The sequence below is a fragment of the Phyllopteryx taeniolatus genome, chromosome 1 (assembly GCF_024500385.1).
Source record: "Phyllopteryx taeniolatus isolate TA_2022b chromosome 1, UOR_Ptae_1.2, whole genome shotgun sequence".
Lineage (NCBI taxonomy): Eukaryota > Metazoa > Chordata > Actinopteri > Syngnathiformes > Syngnathidae > Phyllopteryx > Phyllopteryx taeniolatus.
Window position 1 is genome coordinate 26,345,539 of NC_084502.1, and position 20,034 is coordinate 26,365,572.

At 41.5% G+C, this 20,034-nt stretch overlaps 2 protein-coding genes across 8 annotated transcripts in view; both read left to right on the forward strand.

Moving 5' to 3' along the window:
* Positions 1–591, forward strand: part of rprd1b (regulation of nuclear pre-mRNA domain containing 1B) — a 9,634-nt gene extending 9,043 nt beyond the window's left edge. For both annotated transcript variants that reach the window (XM_061783933.1, XM_061783925.1), the window contains one exon: positions 1–591. This exon is cut by the window's left edge and continues 398 nt beyond it. The gene's annotated coding sequence lies outside the window, so the exon portion shown is untranslated.
* A 5,623-nt stretch (positions 592–6,214) lies between these two features.
* Positions 6,215–20,034, forward strand: part of cdk11b (cyclin dependent kinase 11B) — a 34,662-nt gene continuing 20,842 nt past the window's right edge. For 4 of the 6 annotated variants that reach the window (XM_061783947.1, XM_061783963.1, XM_061783954.1 and 1 more), the window contains exons 1-5: positions 6,215–6,363; positions 14,224–14,354; positions 14,568–14,707; positions 16,699–16,826; positions 16,900–17,038. In XM_061783947.1, coding sequence (XP_061639931.1) covers positions 6,249–6,363; positions 14,224–14,354; positions 14,568–14,707; positions 16,699–16,826; positions 16,900–17,038 — 653 coding nt within the window. In that variant the 5' untranslated portion in view covers positions 6,215–6,248. The remainder of the gene's footprint in view (positions 6,364–14,223; positions 14,355–14,567; positions 14,708–16,698; positions 16,827–16,899; positions 17,039–20,034) is intronic. The other 2 variants (XM_061783982.1, XM_061783993.1) reach the window with 1 other exon arrangement.

Consider the following 20,034-nt stretch of genomic DNA (forward strand, 5'->3'; position numbering starts at 1 on the left):
CCAGCTTGGAGTTAGTTCTTTACTGTTTGTTTTTATTATTATTTTTTTATTTGTAATGACATGTATGTGAATAAAGAAGAAAGGCTTAGTTGACCGTAGTTACCATTGTCAAGTGGCGTTCATGGTGCTGTTTCTGTTACCTGGATTCCGTATGCTGAATTGGCCTTATTAGAGTTTGTGACTACACTGTGATGAGAATGTACCATTGATTAGTTGCATTTGGGAGTTTTTGTTTTGTTTTAAATTGTTCAGTTGGAGGTTATAGCGACAGTGCTGTTGTGGCAGCTGAAATCAGACCGATATGATTTTTAAGTACCAGTCAGCATTTTTCAGATTTTTGTTTTTAATTATTTTTTTTATTATTATTTTTTTTTTTTATTGGGGAAGTTTACGAGGAGTCTTTACTATGGTCCACCATTGCTTCATTTTATTGTATGCAATAATTGCCAATTTAGACTCAAAGATATGTGAAGGGAGTTTGACCTCCCAAATAAGAAAAATATTCAATGGCTCCCATTAAGTTGTCCGAGTTTTGTCTACAGTCACAACTAATGCAATTGATGGGAATAAACTCATAATGTAGTTTCTGAATTATGAATGATTGATGAGAGCAAATCCTCACCACATGGTTAAGAATAGCAGTAATCATGTATATACAAGTGTTGCCCTAGTCCCACTTGTGTATCCAGACGTCACGAAACAGCCCCAGTCCATTAGGGGTGTCGTGTCGCCATTTAAATTCAGTGAGTGTGAAGTTAGTAACTTTTGGTTTATTTTGTGTAGCTCATTTTTTGTTTTGACCTGTCTGCAAAAAAGAGGTTTTTGATGTGAGAAAGACAGGAAAATGTGCAGCTTTCACAATGTTTGCTAAACCAAAGGGTGTGTGTGTGTGTGTGTGTGTGTGTGTGTGTGTTTTTTATGCAGTCAATGGCGGGCCTCCTAAGCGCATTCTTGACCTCTGTAGTCAACTAAAATGAGTTTGGGTTAAAATGTTCAAATCTCAATGGAGCCACTGGAAGCTAGGAAGGACTTAAGAAACAACAGTATGTGTCACTGTAGTTTAGTTACATCTATTCTTACCCTCACTCTGTGCAGTCTGCAATTTTTCTGCATAACCACATTGTACAAGCTGGAGTCTACCAGTAGGGTAGTTTTATTTCTGTAATTAAAGTGATTCAGTGGCTGCCAATAAACTGGAACCATTTGAACAAATATGTCTTCAAGCTTACTAAAAACCAGGTTGAAGAGAATGCTAACTAATGCATATACTTTTTGTTTTTTAACCTGCTAACAGAACTATTGACATTTCCAATACGATTGGTCCAAAAAACAAAGTTGAAAATTACTTCAAAGATGCAAATAACATTGATTACTTTGCATTTTATGTCCCAAATAATACAGAATACAGCAGTCTGAAATTGTATTACATTATACAGTCACTCATGGGAACTTAATTACATTGACGTTCTTAATTGCACATTAACAGCAAACACATTTGTGAACCATAATGGAGAGGCAGGATTATCTACTGTGTGTGACATACTGTATGCGGTTTTGGTGCCAAATATATTTGTGTGTGTGTGCATATTTGGGAAACAGAGAGGTGCCAACTATATGCTTACTATATAAATATATATATATATACATATATATATATATATATTATGTGTACTATGTAATCAAATAAAAATTAATTTAAATGATTTTAACAAATGGCTGCAATATAACAAAGAGTGAACAATTTAAGGGGCTCTGAAAACTTTCCGTACCCACTGTATATATATATAAATCTGATGTTTACAATAATAATATTTTATTTAAAGGCACTTTTCAAGCCAATCAAGGTACAGGACAGTCAAAACACAGTTAATATACAATTTGAAAATTACAGTAAACAAAAAATATAAAATTGCAGCAGAATAACAGTGGGGAGAACAATCACAGTGAAAAGGCCTGTCTTGGTCTGAGTTTTCAAGCAAGTTTTAAAACTGGTTTTTGAAGTCAGGAGGGGGGGAGTGCCAAAGCCGAGGAGCAGAGCGGCTGAAGGCTCTGGACCCCATGGTGGACGAACGAGCTGGAAGGACGATGAGGCTGATGGAGGAATCAGACCTAAGAATTCGAAGTGGGAGATCAGATCGATATGAAGGCGTGAGGTTTTGAAGAAGAAGAATCACCTTTTATTGTCATGAACATGCATACATGTACACAAATTTTTTTCTCTGCATTTAACCCATCACAGTGAACACATCCACATGTTAGTGGAACACACTGGAGCAGGGGGCAGCTGAAGCGCCCGGGTAGCATTTCTGGGTATCAGTGTCTCGCTCAAAGACACCACAACCATGAGTCCGGGGGATGTTGGCGGATGGTCCAGTCGGGGTCTTGAACCTCGGTCCCCCACGGTGCCAGGCGATGATCTGCTTAAATGTAGTTGGAAACGTACAGTAGCTTAGTACCAATACCAATCTGTTGTGTTTACATGAGTGTTTATGACTACTAATCTATGTAATACTGTGACTGAGTTGATAAAGATCGAAATACTGTTGTAAAGATTTAAAATTCATCCATCCATCCATCCATTCTCTGAGCCGCTTATCCCCACAAGGGTCGCGGGAGTGCTGGAGCCTATCCCAGCTATCATCGGGCAGGAGGCGGGGTACACCCTGAACTGGTTGCCAGCCAATCGCAGGGCACACATAAACAAACAACCATTCGCACTCACATTCACGCCTACGGGCAATTTAGAGTTGTCAATTAAGAGTTGCCCACCGTGCCGCCAGATTTAAAATTACATTGCGAAATTGTTTTTGTTGCCCTGGCTATTTCCCAAATATATTACTGTGTGTGACCGTGTGGATGAGAGGAATAACTCTGTGCACTTGAGTAAAGTGTCGCTTTATTATGTTCAGTCAAACTACACAAATATGACACATCCAATATGGTGGACGCGCTGACGTATCTCAACAGCGGGCCAATATGGGGCCAACACGCATAATCTGGCTTTAGGGACCCCCGGAATTAAGAAACACTCACATAAACCACTTTATTAACTGATTCAGGTTAAAAATGGAATAATAGGAATGCAGCCCTATGGGGGGCACAAGCCAGTGCAAACTGTAGGTCCCAAGCCCAGATAAATGCAGAGGGTTGCGTCAGGAAGGGCATCCGTCTTAAAACTTTGCCAAACAAAAATGAGTGTTCATCCAAAGAATTCCATAACGGATCGGTGGTGGACCGCGTTAACAACGTCCGCCACCGGCGCCGTCAACCTGCAGGGCGCTGTTGGAAATTCAGCTACTGTGGGTCGAAGTCGAAGAAGAAGAGGTGGAAAGCGGGTTCTTCGGCAGAAAGAGGAGGAAAGCACAGAGCCTAGAACTGAATGTGGGGACTTTGAATGTTGGGACTATGACAGGAAAATCTCGGGAATTGGTTGACATGATGATTAGGAGAAAGGTTGATATATTGTGTGTCCAGGAAACCAGGTGGAAAGGCAGTAAGGCTAGAAGTTTAGGGGCAGGGTTTAAATTATTTTACCATGGTGTAGATGGGAAGAGAAATGGAGTCGGGGTTATTTTAAAAGAAGAGTTGTCTCAGAATGTCTTGGAGGTGAAAAGAGTATCAGATTGAGTGATGAGGCTGAAACTTGAAATTGAGGGTGTTATGTATAATGTGATTATTGGCTATGCCCCACAGGTAGGATGTGACCTACAGGTGAAAGAGAAATTCTGGAAGGAGCTAGACGAAGTAGTTCTGAGCATCCCAGACAGAGAGAGAGTCGTGATTGGTACAGATTGTAATGGACATGTTGGTGAAGGAGATAGGGGTGATGAAGAAGTTATGGGTAAGTACAGGCAGGAGAGTACTTGGTGTATCTTCTGGCAGGAAAGGAGAGAAGGAGACTTGGTGGTGGAACCTCACAGTACAGGAAATCATACAAGGAAAAAGGTTAGCTAAGAAGAAGTGGGACACTGAGAGGACCGAGGAGAGGCGAAAGGAATACATTGAGATGCGACACAGGGCAAAGGTAGAGGTGGCAAAGGCCAAACAAGGGGCATATGATGACATGTATGGCAGGTTGGACACTAAAGAAGGAGAAAAGGATCTATACAGGCTGGCCAGACAGAGGGATAAAGATGGGAATGATGTGCAGCAGGTTAGGGTGATTAAGGCTAGAGCTGGAAATATGTTGACTGGTGGCAGCAGTGTGCTAGCTAGATGGAAAGAATACTTCGATGAGTTGATGAATGAGGAAAATGAGAGAGAAGGGAGAGTAGAAGAGGCAAGTGTGGTGGACCAGGAAGTGGCAATGATTAGTCAGGGGGAAGTTAGAAAGGCATTAAAGAGGATGAAAAATGGAAAGGCAGTCGGTCCTGATGACATTCCTGTGGAGGTATGGAAGCATCTAGGAGAGGTGGCTGTGGAGTTTTTGACCAGCTTGTTCAATAGAATTCTAGTGCGTGAGAAGATGCCTCAGGAATGGAGGAAAAGTGTGCTGGTGCCCATTTTTAAGAACAAATGTGATGTGCAGAGCTGTGGGAACTATAGAGGAATAAAGTTGATGAGCCACACAATGAAGTTATGGGAAAGAGTAGTGGAGGCTAGACTCAGGACAGAAGTGAGTATTTGCGAGCAACGGTATGGTTTCATGCCTAGAAAGAGTACCACAGATGCATGATTTGCCTTGAGGATGTTGATGGAAAAGTACAGAGAAGGTCAGAAGGAGCTACATTGTGTCTTTGTAGATCTAGAGAAAGCCTATGACAGAGTACCCAGAGAGGAACTGTGGTACTGCATGCGGATGTCTGGAGTGGCAGAATGAAGTATGTTAGAATAATACAGGACATATACGAGGGCAGCAGAACATCGGTGAGGTGTGCTGTAGGTGTGACAGACGAATTTAAGGTGGAGGTGGGACTGCATCAGGGATCAGCCCTGAGCCCGTTCCTTTTTGCAGTGGTGATGGATAGGCTGACAGATGACATCCCCGTGGACCATGATGTTTGGAGATGACATTGTGATCTGCAGTGAAAGCAGGGAGCAGCTAGAGGAACAGTTAGAAAGATAGAGGCATGCACTGGAAAGAAGAGGAATGAAGATTAGCCGAAGTAAGAGAATATATGTACATGAATGAGAGGGGTGGTGGGTTTAGAGTGAGGCTACAGGGAGAAGAGATAGCAAGGGTGGAGGACTTTAAATACTTGGGGTCAACCGTCCAGAGCAAAGGTGATGTGGTCAGGAAGTGATGAAATGGGTCCAAGCAGGTTGGAACAGGTGGAGGAAGGTGTCAGGTGTGTTATGTGACAGAGAGTCTCTGTTGGGATGAAGGGCAAAGTTTATAAAACAGTGGTGAGGCCAGCCATGATGTACGGATTAGAGACAGTGGCACTGAAGAGACAACAGGAAGCAGAGCTGGAGGTGGCAGAAATGAAGATGTTGAGGTTCGCGCTCGGAGTGACCAGGTTGGATAAAATTAGAAATGAGGTCATCAGAGGGACAGCCAAGTTTCGATGGTTTGGACACGTCCAGAGGAGAAATAGTGAGTATATTGGTAGAAGGATGATGAGGATGGAGCTGCCAGGCAAGAGAGCTAGAGGAAGAACAAAGAGAAGGTTGATGGATGTCGTGAGGGAAGACATGACATGGTGTTCGAGAGGAGGATGCAGGATATCGGCTTATATGGAAAAGGATGACGCGCTGTGGCAACCCCTAAAGCAAAAGAAGAAGATTAACTAATTCAGGTTCAATGTACTGTATGCGTTAATCGTTTTTCGGCAGGACACGCCCTGCTCCAATATTACTGGCTGCAGGACACGCGCCACTGTGCATAATTGGCTGCTGTATCCCGGTAGAACACGCCCTACTGCTTCCAGACGGTAAATGATGTGACTTAAGTGTGGCGGCGGTAATATGTTTCCCACAAACTCTGACCCACCCTAATCCTGACCATAACCCATTCTAAACCGCCTTAAATTTTGTTTTCATTGCGGACAAATGCGACGCAAGAGCCAATCATGTTGCAGTGGGGCGTGACCTGCCGAGAAACTAGGCATACTGTACACATATGTGCTTACTGTTTACAGAATTCAGTATGTGTAACAGACTGTTTAATAATACGATCTGTTACACTATATTTGTATCTACGCAGACTGTCCCACACGGACTTCACACTTAAGATAAGAAAGGAAATAAATACAAATAACAAATCAATACCTAATCGTAGACAAAGACCGACATTGAGAACCTGTCAAATGAAATGGTCCACCTTCCAAACCAGTAGGTGGCGCCTACCCAACTACTTTGCTTGTTGGGCGGCATTTTTTTTAAGACTTCCGGTGTGCCAGAGTACTGCTGAGCGTATTCCAGGTTTGTTATGTCCTACTTGCTCCTTTATAAATTGAACTAGTATGTTCCCTGGCGTGTAAATTCGATGGATGAAACACTGTCTTTTATTCGTTAATTTTACTATTAGTTAAGCAACAATTCCTCGTCCTACAAGAAGTAAGCTTCATGTAGTTTGAGGCAAATGTCGCCGGTGCTGATTGATAAACGAGCTGACTTTAGCTGAACGTGTTGGCAACGAAGCAGTATGTCGTTTCCCCACACATAGAAAGGAAACCCCTCAAGAGCTTGTCGTGTTGGCGTTTGTAATTTCTCCTCGATCTGCATATTTAGCCGGCGAAGCTATAGTTGCGGTACCGGTTAGCTAAGCTCAGCGCAACTTCATCACAACAGTTGTAGCTGTACAGTCAGTGTACATCGATCCATTTTCTGCACCGGTTATCCACACTAGGGTCGCGGGTATGCTGCAGCCAACGGACTTCGGGCGAAAAACTAAAATAATACAATCTTTAAAAAACAAATTTCTATTCAGTATAGGCCTCTGGGGATCTCATTGTGATAATCAAACTGAGAGCAAGCATATACAGTATGTTAATATATTTCAGAGCAGACAACTTAATATCTGCTGCTGGCAAGTAATTAAATTGTTTCTCTTTTTTTCTGTTGGATTTTGTACATTGTTGGCCTATATGATTACACAGTTTTTTTTATGTACTGGCTTAAATCTTATTAATGCAGTTTTACATATCTCAGTGTATTGGAGACAAGTTCACTTGCATATACATCCATCCATCCATTTTCTGAGCCGCTTATCCTCACAAGGGTCACGGGAGCGCTGGAGCCCATCCCGGCTACCTTCGGTACAAAAAAAAAAGAATAGCAGGATGATCATATTGGGATTGGGACGGCTATAGTTTTTTATGGTTATAGCGAGCAAGATTGTGGGACCGAGAGTACTTTAAACTCCCAAGTCTTGTTTATGGTTATTGGTAGTGTTGTTTTATGGATACTCTGCATACTACACATGTATGGATAGAAAGAAAGAGATGGAGAGAGTGCTTGAGGATTGTTATTTCAACATTAACTTCAGAATAATAACCTACAGAATTTGAATCACTGACATATTTAACCTAAAAGGTAGTATTGTATCACTCGAGACCGATCTTGGTCTCGAGACCACATTTTGAAGGTCTTTGTATTGTGTCTGACTCGGCTCCCAAAAGTCTTGGTCTAGTCTCGGTGTCGGCCCGGCCGGACTTGGGATTTTCCGTCGAGACCAGCACTGATCTGCTATTCTTCAACTTCATTAATGTGATAAGGAGAAGTGCTTAGTCAAAAAAATAAAGACATGAAATTCATGTTAATAACTCTCCACCACCCCCGTAATCACCATACCATTCACAAGGTTGTGACTGACGTGAAGAGGAACTGCTTTATTTTGGAAAACCCCTTCAAAATAAAGCATTACGGCTTCCCAACAGCCACTTAACAGCTGCCAACTCAAACAGTAGTGTTACTTGGCAATTTATTGTAAAGTATATGCTTATATTTAATCTCTATATGCATCGTATACTTGTTTATTATTCTGTTACAATGTTGCTATTCCTTATTAAGTTAATATCAATGGCTTTAACTTGTAGATATTCCAGGATATGACATTTTGGTCAGCCAATGAGAAGCTGCGTAGTGTATGACACACCGCTAGATTAGTATACTTACTACAAAGCTGAACCCGACATGGATGTGTCATTTTTTTCTGATCCAAGTTGCCGAATAAATATGCCTTTGTGGTAAAAGGCACATGGGGAAAAAAAGCGCGAGTAGACACGTTTACTCCAAGATGCAAGACAAAGTTTAAACACCGCTGCGTAACAATACTATGTATATGTTGCATAATATTTCCCCAACACACAATGGGAATTGCGACACTGTACCTAATTTAGTGCTCAGTCAATTTATGTGTTTTAATGGATAACTTTACACGCATACAAACAGTTTTACTTTTAGCGTACTTTTGGTGCACATGCACTCCTGATGAGAACCAGGTTACAATGTGCTCCGTCACGTGTGTGTCAAATTTGTGTATGACTGTGTTTCAGTAGCATGCTTTAAACATGTATTATACTTTGGTTGCACTTTATGCCAAATCAAAATCGACCCCACCATAAAAGAGTGGAAAAACTAGCCAATTTAGTTGATGATAATTATGATGAAACCCCACCGTGCACGTTTAGGTCACAAACTGCTGCAGTAGGGTTGGGCATCGTTTGAATTTGAACGTGTCCAGTCCTGATTCCTCATTTCGATTCCGATTCTTTTAGCGGGCTGGGTCAAAAAAGTTTGCATGGTTTAAATCAAGGGTGTCCAAATTATGAACACCCATTTTCTTAGCAGCCCGCAGCATACACTAAAATGAATAGTTCGGGGTTTCTTATAACCAGTATCAATATCACACCTATGAATTAAAAGGCAATGTGTGTGGAACTAACCCAATTGACTTAATATTCATTAATTATTTCAGCTAAAAGTTAAATATAGAATTGTTAAAATAGTTATTTATCCCGTCAAATGCTTTATATGCGCAAGTTTCAGCTTGACTTCCTGTTTTAAGCTTGTAGCCTTTTATTTTGAAGGATACGCACCGGAACTCGTGAATTTTGAAAACGAAAGTAATGGAACCAAATGTTATAAAACGTTGATTCCTTTAAGGTTAGTGTTTGTGATACTCTGAGATGTTTATGTGAATGTTGTCCCAATTCATTGTGATGTAAAGTTGCTAGTTTGATCCTTGGTGAAGTTTTAGCTCAATGTTCAGCTTTTTTTTTTTTTTTTCCTGTCATCGGCTCTTACGTTGGTTTGAAGACTAAAACAAACACTAAAAACCATCGGTTGCACTTTTGCAGCCAAATGTTTACCTTGTTAGCTGCCTCAATGTTGGCATAGACATATTTTATTGTTTCATTCACCCACTTGACTGAGAGTTGACTTCATTGAAGCTCCGTGCGGTGTAGGCTGAAGCTCAGAGCGGGAGGGCGCCCGTCAGACTTCTACATATCGTGAAAGCCTCCTTTGCACAATAAAATCTTATTCCAAGTGTTGCACTGAGGCGACTGGTCATTAAGGTTAGAGTTAAGACATACTTTTGTTCTCCGCCGCCGTTGGGCACAAGCACGTCTTTGTACGCATTCTTCATTGGTTTTCGCATCTCTCTCTTCTTCGGGGTCAGCAGACTGTAAGCATTGAAACTTGGAACCGAAATCTTTTAATTTGAATGATTCCGGGAGAACCGCAACGTTCATCCCGGTTCCAATCTGTTCTCGATTCTCGATGTCCAACCCTATGCTGCAGTCTCTTTTATTTCTTCAATGCAGCTAAACTCTTCTTCAAATCTTAATTTTTAAATACGGTTTTATTTTTTGCGAGAATTAGTTTCTTGTTGTTGTTGAATATTTTAGTTTTTTGCATGTTGTCTTTTGAAAGAGTTGAAGACACTGTGTTTTTGGCTGTCAGATGTATTTAAAAGAAAAAAAATATTTAAAAAGCGAATGCACATTAACTGTTCAACCTTGTCATCGTTTTTAAAATAGATTTTTATGATTTTGGTCTTGTCACGGTCTCGCCTTGTCTCGGTCGTGGTCTTGACTCGGTCTCCACCCCCAAAAGTCTTGGTCGTGTTTTGGTCTCGGTAGGCTCTGGTCTTGGGCAAGTCTTGGTCTTGGATAGTGTGGTCTTGAGCACAACACAATCAAAAATTCATCAGTCATCACTCTTCCTATGCCTCTCTTACCAGAAGGCACATCGAGGACACATAATATGACAATGATGACCACCATTTTGGGCTCATGTCAGTTTTCCACAAACTGTCATTCCATCCATCCATCCATCCATTTTCTTCTGCTTATCCGCGGTCGGGTCGCGGGGGCAGTAGCTTTAATAGGGAAGCCCAGACTTCCTCTCCCCAACCACTTCAACCAGCTCTTCCGGGGGGATCCCTAGGCTTTCCCAGGCCAGCCAGGAAACATAGTCTCTCCAGCCTGTCCCGGGTTGTCCCCGGGGTCTCCTCGCAGTGGGACGTGCCCGGAACACCTCACCTCTACGCCTCGGCTGCGCCTAGAGATTCTGTCCATAAAAGTTATGAACAGCATCGGTGACAAAGAGCAGCCTTGGTGGAGTCCAACCCTCACTGGAAACAAATTCGACTTACTGCCGGCAATGCGAACCAAATTCTTGACACTGGTCATACGAGGATCAAACAGCCCGTGTCAGTGGGTTCGGTACCCCATACTCCAGAAGCACCCCCCACAGGACTCCCCGAGGGACACTGTCAAACGCCTTCTCCAAGTCCACAAAACACATGTAGACTGTTTGGGCAAACTCCCATGCACCCTCGAGGACCCTACTGAGATTGTAGAGCTGGTCCACTGTTCCATGGCCAGGACGTACTGAGATTGTAGAGCTGTTCCATGGCCAGGACGAAAACCGCACTGCTCCTCCTGAATCCGAGATTCGACTTCCCGACAGACCCTCCTCTCCTCCAGCACCCCTGAATAGACCTTACCAGGGAGGCTGAGGAGTGTGATCCCCCTGTAGTTGGAACACATCCTCCGGTCCGCCTTCTTAAAAGGGGACCACCACCCCAGTCTGCCAATCAAGAGGCACTGTCCCCGATGTCCACGTGATGTTGCAGAGGTGTGTCAACCAAGACAGCCCCACAACATCCAGAGCCTTTAGGAACTCCGGGCGAATCTCGGCTTGAATTTCTTTTTCTTTTTCTTTGAGGAGCAGTTTTGCTTATCATTTCTTCATTTGAGGAGCAACTTTCTTAGTCAGAGGAGCAATTTTTTTTGCTGCTTAATTGCACAGGGACCTGAAGCAAGGGTTTTATGAAACAATAAAAATACATTATAACAGAGGAGTTGAATGTAGGGCTGCATGTAACTAATATTTTAGTACTCTAGTATCGTACTGAAAATTCTATCAAACAATCGATTATTTGGATAAACTATATTTTTGCTTGATTAAAGAGAAATTAATGAATACAAAAGAGAAACTGCCCGATGATAGTTGGGATAGGCTCCAGCACGCCTGCGACCCTAGTGAGGAGAAGCGGCTCAGAAAATGGATGGATGAATTAAACGCGTACAATACCTGAGCAGCTCTTGACTATGCCTCCGGAGCTGTCTGGGTTAGGGCAGTGGAGCCGCCTTAAAGATTGAAGGCAGAAATGAGGCAGTAGCTTCCTCGCTCGTTGGTGGCAGCTGCTGCTATCTCAAACAGTAACAATTGACTGTATGGATGCATCACTAATGCGTTTGGGGCAAGGCGGCGAGCTAACCTCCGGTAGCTTGACAATACAGTATTGTGAAAAAAGTATTTTGAAAGTTTTTTTAAAATGGTGATTTCATTTATTGCGAAAAAAATATATATTAAAAGTTGTGAAAATGTAACGGCCCCCTAAACCTATTAACTGGGTGGGCCATCCTCAGGAGCAACAACTAAAATCAAGTGTTTTCTATAACTGGCAATGAGTCTTTCACATCTCTGTGGAGATATTTTGGCGCACTTTTCCTTGCAGAATTGTTTGAATTCATCAAAAATGGAGGGTTTTGGAGCACGAATGGCCTTTTTAATGTCATGCCACTGCATTTCAATCAGATTGAAGTGCGGACTTTGACGAGGCCACTCCATTTTGTTTTTTTAAGCCATTCAGAAGTCGACTTGCTTGTGTTTTGGATCGTTATCCTGCTGCAGAACCCAAGTGCGCTTCAGCTTCAAGTCACAAACTGATGGCTGAACATTCTCCCTTTGGATTTTCTGTTAACTTATTCAGTCCCGTTGACTAATTAACTCGTCACAAGTAGAATCAATACATTCCCTACCGTTGATGAGTTTTCTCGTCAAACACGTTTTTTCAAGGAATTGGCTGGAGAAGAGTCTGATGTGTAAATACACTAATTTTCAAGCTGTGTTTCATTTGTTTTCTACCGAAAACTGCCAGCAGAGGGCAGCTATACACCATGTTAGATTTGACAAACAGCACTCTCAACCTTGATGATGTGAGATGTGACAAAAAGCAAAAAAAAAATACACAAGCATTGATGTTACTGTCGCATAATGCTGCTTTTCACAAAAAGTCAATTATCACCATTTTTTGAGACAGAGCCAAAAAAAGGAAAAAAATACCTATGTTTCACTGCACATAACTAAATACCGGGAAAAGATAGGATAAAGATTTTTTTCCCTATTGAAAGACCAAAGTCCTTCCTTTTATTTTATATGTTTGGGATGTACATTGTCAGAGAACACAATATCCTGTAGGCCTTGAAAGATCGGTCAAAATCCTCAAAGAAATGTGTCTTTTCTAAAAATGGCTGGAACTGAATGAGTTAGAGCAGAATTTATGGTTCCATCAATCAGAGCAAATTGTCCAGGTCCTGAAGGTGAAAATCAGCCCAAGACCATCACACTACCACCACCATGTTAGACTGTTGGTATGATGTTCTTTTTCTGAAATGCTGTGCTACCTTTACCCCAGATGGAACGAGAGACACACCTTCCAAAAAGCTCAAGTGTCATCTCGTCAGTCCATATAATATTCCCCCAAAGGTGAAATTTCATTTTCAAAAAACACCTTGGTTTTGTCATACGAGTGTCCAGAAAAGGTCCCTCTCACAGCTACTTCTGTTTGACCCAGTTTTGTATCAGCTTTGTCCATATTTGGCTCAGACCGCCCTCTTTCCTCTCATTGGTTGCCTCCGTGTAAAAAGACCCACTTGTGAGAGCACATGTTTTTTTATGTTGACAGCGCTGGCTCAGGATTGGAAAGGGAAGGCGGAGAGCTTCGCTAGTGACGTAGAAAGGCTTGAGAAATTCAAATGACCTGATTTCAGGTCTCTTAGCAGAAAAACCTCTGTAACTTAGGAATGCGTGGACGATTTTAATTCATATTTCGGGCACCATAGAGCCCCTATTACATCCCAAATACTTGAAAAAGTTGGTTTGGTAAAATATGGCACCTTTAAAACAGTGTAATTGTGGACAAAGGAGTCAACCAACTAAGGTTATACATGTAAGGGCACTCTCCATGCTCGGTACTGCAGCTTTGGTTTGCTTCCGTAATAGTCTTTTCGTGGTGTAATCTTAAACTCAGAAGATACTGACGTCTGTACGTAGGTTTTTCCCAACATGGAGTGGCGTTTCCAAGCGAAAATGCACAAAAATACAAACAAAAACAAGCTTGTGCTATGCCGAGACTCCATTATATGGAGTGGAGCAGCGTCACTGGCTTGGGGAAGGATCGATACGGTCTGAAATGTCAATGCCGCTGATACCAGAAGATCAATTCTCAAAATTAAATATCGATACTGTTGATAAGTCGTTTGAGGGAACGTGTTTTCAGTATCGTACCAGAAAAAAAATCAGTGTTTTGTATCATTAGCAGACACACAAAAGGAGCACATAGAGGCAAAATGTATTTGCGGCGGCCCGCCACAAATAAATGCATATGTGGGAAACCCTGAATAGCCAATTGGGACCAAGCCCTGGTGTGAATAGTGAAAATCTAATAAATGACAAGAAAATGGATGGAGAAATTGACACTTGGTTATGTTTCAAAATATATTTATACATGGTTTTAGAAGCTTTTTTTAAACAATACATTTTCTTTACTGTTCTTAACGTTTACAAAAGTTGGTCGTGGTTTTGCAACAATTTGGAAATACGTGTCCCAGAGTGAGAACAGTTGAGAACCCATATGTGTCTGTGACTATAGGTGTCCCAATAGTGGAGCTCGTTCACCAGACCTTAGCCCCCTTGACTTCTTTTTCTGGTGTGGGTTTTGATTGAATAAATCTTCTAAAATGCGTGTGTGTTGCTGTGGTGTAGGTGGTGGAGCGTGGATGCTGATGGGGGACGAAAAAGAGACCTGGAAAGTTAAAACTCTTGAAGAAATACTACTGGAGAAAAAACGCAGAAAGCAACTCGAAGAACGAATCGATACCAAGCACCAAAAGAATGTAAAGATCGTCTACTTGTAATTAATAACTGAGTCATCTTTTTATATGATATTGTCTATTTACAAGTAGTATTGTGCACATTTTATTTTGAGATGATGCAAGTTAACTATCTGCTGTTGACTTTATTTTTATTTATTTTTGTTTATTGATTTTTTACTCCGGTGTCTCTGCTTTATTTTTCTGCTTTTTAAAAAAAATTTGTCTTCACCCCAGATTTCCCAGAGCGTTGTTCCACAGGCGGATGCTCGGGAAGCCAAACGAGAGACCCCGGAGGAAGGAGAACTACGGGACCAAAGGATGGAAATAACAATTCGCAATTCCCCCTACACCTGTCAAGATTCCACAGAGGACAGGTGCTAGTGCCAAACATCAGTTAACACGGCAAAATACAGCAATGCCTCCAAAGTAGACTTTACACCAATCTGATCGGCTTGATCGCAAGCAGGCAACAAAACGTTACGTAGGATAGCAAGCTATTGCTAGCAGTAACGGTTGTACGTAAACATGCTGGCGTTCTGTCGCATCATGCTCTAAAGTTTTGGTGTGTGTGAAGTCATTTAATTACAATAAAGTAATTTAATTACAGTAAGTTAGCGCCCGTTATTTTTTTCATGTAATTTTTGTTTGACCTGACTGATTAGAATACATGACCTGACTAGAGAATACTTTTGAAGATACACAAGGAAATACATTAAATGAACAAGTCATTCAAATAGACACATTGCTCCATCTTGTGATCGGATCGGTAATCGTTTTTTTGAACTCGCTGATCGGCCCCAAAAATGCTTATCGTGTAAAGCCTACTCCAAAGTCGAACACGATCCATTGTATGAGACTGGATGACTTTCCCCCCCCCAAAACTTATTAAATTGTTTAGATTGACCACGTTTGGCTCGTTGGACTTTGGGGGTACAATTTTCTAAATGCGGAACGTCACGTGACCAAACCCAGAAAACAAGTTAGCGGGCTTCCTGTGTATGCCGCACTAACTCGCAAAACACCATTTGATAACGTTGATTATTTAGAGCAGAAAGCTAAAACAAAATCTGTATGGCTAGTGTCTTCGGACAAAAGTTAAATGCATGCATATAATTTATTTATACAAATACAATTTGATATATGTAAACACGAACAAAGCTTAAACATCGGCTATTGGCAAGTTGTATAGTAGTTATTTGTATAGTCCCAAAGGGCCCACAGTTGGCTATGATTGAAGACATCCCCGAATCTAAATCCCTCAATTGGGCAAGGAAAAACTCTCAAAATCCCATTTTGGTAAAAATAAACGTTGAGAAGGGACTGCAGATGGGGGGGGGGAATCCCCCTCCCAGGATGACCAGGCTGCAATGGATGTCGAGTGGGCGACATTTATCACATAGTCTGGTACTGTACCATGTTCATACCAATTACAAGATGCTGTACAATGTTCATTAAGATAGCGTAAGAGTCCATTTAAAGAGCCTCAGATTCGGTCAACGTCACCTAGCCCTCTCTCAAAGCAGGAGTTGAGGCGGGAGGAGATGGGACGAGCAGCAATAAAACAGGCCTACATGTTCTTTAACTAAATGCCAAAGACTAGAAATAAGTCTTAAGTTGGGATTTAAACATTCCTATTGAGGTAGCAGCTCTAATATCCGCATGTAGGGCATTCCAGAGTACTGGAGCCTGAATAGAAAATGCTCTGGAGCCTGCAGACTTCTTTCTGGCTCTCTGAGTCACCAAAAGAGTTTTGCGAGCATAGGTTTCGGGACAGAACATACGGTACAACTAAGATATAAGAGATAAGAGGGTGCTAACCCGTGTAATATTTTACGAGTAAGTAACATGACCTTGAAATCACATCTCAAGTGGACCGGCAGCGAATACAAGTTGGCCAGAATGGGAGTAATACAATCTCTGTGTCACGAGTGGATAGGATGGGCCGTATCTTAGCAATATTGCGAAGATGAAAAAACACAGTTTTATTCTTGTGTTTTTGAAAGGAAAGAGTTATTGTCATCTTTGGTGGTTCTGTGGTGACATCTTGTGTTAAAAAAAAAACAAGATTTTAGACAAGTTCCTACGGGTGCTTTGTTACGGTCCCCTTCGCCATTCACTCGAGTGAGGAGGAAGTGCTTTGACCAATTTTGGACCAATGTGGAAATGGGTTGCACATACACTGGATTTTATGCTACACTGAAAAAATGCAGATTAAAATGCATCCTTTATCATACTTGAAACTCTATTGCGGCCCAGCAATAACGTTACAACTACTGTGGTGGTGGTGTGTAAAAATGACACCAGCTCCACTAGACCTTGTTGGTGCAAAATGTCTCACAATAATTTTTTTTTTTTTTAAACGCAGAGGAGAGGAAGACGATTCTCTAGCTATTAAGCCTCCACAGCAAGTTGCAAGGAAAGAAAAATCTCACCACAGAAAGGAGGAGAAGAGAAAAGAGAAAAGACGCCATCGCAGTCACTCTGCTGAGGGAGGTGCGGGGTCTAATTCCATACATTTGTAGCACAAAATATATATTTGCATCCACTGAAGGTATTCCCTTTACAGCAGGGAAGCATGCACGGGCCAAAGATAAAGAGAGGGACCGCGATCGCAGGAAGCGTCAGTGGGAAGAAGACAAAGCTCGGCAAGACTGGGAGAGGCAGAAACGAAGGGAGCAGGCCAGAGCTCATTCACGCAGAGAGAGGTGAACGCAATATGGAAAAGGCACCGTGCTAAAATTGCCACAAAAAAGCCACAGCCTTCTCCCCTAGCTTTAACCCCTGCAGCTTATACGTTGTGGCTTATTTACGGGTTTTGCCGATCACGTTCTCATTTATTCTTAGCCTCTCTTCAACTTGCCAAAATCATGTTTACAGTTCATAAATTGATGAGCTCCATGTTGAAGTGTTTATTGCTATTTACATAAAGTATTTCTAAAAGAGCGCTTACCCTTTTTATGCGGAAAACGCAATGCATTATTTTTGTTGTACATATTTTGTTGTGTGGCGGCACGGTTAGCACATCTTCCTCACAGTTCTGAGGACCAGGGTTCAAATCTGGCCTCGCCTTTATCGAGTTTGCATGTTCCCACCGTACCTGCGTGCGTTTTCTCCGGGTACTCCGGTTTCCTCCCAAATCCCCAAAACATGCATGGTAGGTCGAGTGAAGACTCTAAATTGTCTGTAGGTGTGAATGTGAGTTTGTTTATGTGTGCCCTGCGACTGGCTGGTGATCAGTTCAGGGTTTACCCCGGATCTCGCCCAGAGTCAGCTGGGATAGGCTCCAGCACGCCCGCGACCCGAGTGAGGATAAGCGGTTAAGAGAATGGATGGGTACTTTTGTTGTGGCACTTGCTGTATTTTCACTTGTTACTTTGTGCTCTTTCTCCCTTTTTATTTCATACAGTACATTTGCCAGTTTTTGTTTTCTCTCGTATTTGCATGTATTCTGCCCTTCCCTGAACGTGTAGTGTTTAGTTCGGCAGATAGCTAGCAGTTGTCTAAAATGAGAGGCAAAGTGTTCTTGCGTTAAGCATCAAAATACTTTTTAGTATAACTTGCTTTATTATTAGTTTCACATACAGTCCCCTCCAAAAGTATTGAAATGGCAAGGTAAATTCCTTTATTTTTGTTGTATACTGAAGACATTTGGGTTTCAGAGCAAACGATGAAGATGAGACACAAGTTTAGAATTCCAGCTTTCAATTCATGGTATTTACATCTAGATGTGTTAAATAACTCAGAACAGAGCACCTTCTGTTTGAACCCACCCACTTTTCAAGTGAGCAAAAGTATTGGAACACGTTGTGTTTCTAGTGGCTCGGGTGTTGCCTTTTAGATTGATTGCTTAAACATTAGATAGTGCTTGTTTTTGGCTTTGTGTTTCACCTGTGACAACTGCATTTGTCATTAAACAAACATGAACAGAGAGCTGTCTATGGGAGAAAAGCAAGCAAATTTGAAGCTTAGAGAAGAGGGAAGATCAATCAGACCTATTACACAAACATTGGGCATAGCCAATACAACAATTTGGAATGTCCTGAAAAAGAAAAAAAACTACTGGTGTACTGAGCAACAGACGTCGAACAGGTCGGCCAAGGGTATCAACGGCAGTTGATGACAGAGACATTGTGAGAACTGTGAAGAAACACCCAAAGACAACAGTCAGTGTGACATCACTGCCAACCTCCACAGGGCAAGGGTGAAGGTATCACAATGCATTGTTCGAAGAAGACTTCGAGAGACAAAATAAACAGGCCATACCACAAGATACAAACCACTCATCAAAGAGAATCGGAAGGCCAGATTGGATTTTGCATAAAAGTACAGAGAAGAGCCACAAATGTTTTGGAACAAAGTTTTATGAACTGATGAGACCAAGGTTAACCTCTACCAAAGTGATGGAAAGGCGAAAATATTGAGAGAGAGAGAGGATTTGCTTATGAGCCAAAACACACAAGCTCATCTGTGAAGCATGGTGGAGGTAATGTCATGGATTGGGTTTACATGGATCCTTCAGGAACGGGCTCACTTGTCTTTATTGATGATGTAACTCATGATGGTAGCAGCAGAATTAATTCTGAAGTCGGCAAAACCATTTTTTCTGACAATTTACAGAAAAATGCATCCAAACTAATTTGGAGAAGCTTCATCATGCAACAAGACAACGACATAAAACACACTGCCAACACAACGAAGGACTTCATTAGGGGGAAAAAGTGGAAGGTCTTTGACTGGTCAAGTTAATCACCAGACCTTAACCCAATAAAGCATGGTTTTTACCTCCTGAAGAGGAGACGGAAGGGAGAAACCCCCAGAAACAAACAAGAACTGAAAGAGGCTGCAGTAAAGGCCTGGAAAAGCATTTCAAATGAAGAATGGAACAGTCTGAAGTCAATGGGTCGCAGGCTTGATGCAGTTATTGCAAGTAAGGGTTATGCCACCAAATAATAAATATTATTCACTTGAACTTAATAATTTCTGTTGCAGTACTTTTGCTCACTTGAAAAGTGGGTGGCTTCAAACAAAAGGTGCTCTGTCCTGAGTTGGTTAACACATCTAGATATAAAAACCATGAACTAAAAGCTTGAATTCTGAACTTTTGTCTCATATTCATCTTTTGATCTGAAACCCAAATGTCTTCATTATACAACAAAAACAAAGAAATTGACTTTGCCATTCCAATATTTTTTGGAGGGGACTGTATGTCCGGCAGATAGGAAACGCAGCAGATGGACTAGCAGAAATCACTTTTGTGGTCATTTTAAACCATCAAACAACTGTTACTTTAGCATAAACATGACAGTAACAGGTACAAGTAAAACATCCTACAATACTCTCAGGCATTTATAGTGGGAGGAAAAAGTATGTGACCCCTTTAGAATTTCTTAAATTTCTGCATAAATTGGTCACAAAATGTAGTATGAGCTTAATCTAAATTGCAAAAATAAATACAGCTTAAACTAATACCACAAAAACAATTACGTTTTAATATATATATTTTTAAATAACGTAAACATTCACAGGACAGGGAGGAAAAAGTAAGCGAACCCATGGATTTAATAACTAGTTGACCCTCCTTTGGCACCAATAACCTCAAGTTACAGATCAGACCACCAGGATGAATTTTGGAACATTCCTCTTTCCAAAAGTGTTTCAGTTCAGCAAGAATCCTGGGATGTCTCGTGTGAAAAGCTCTCTT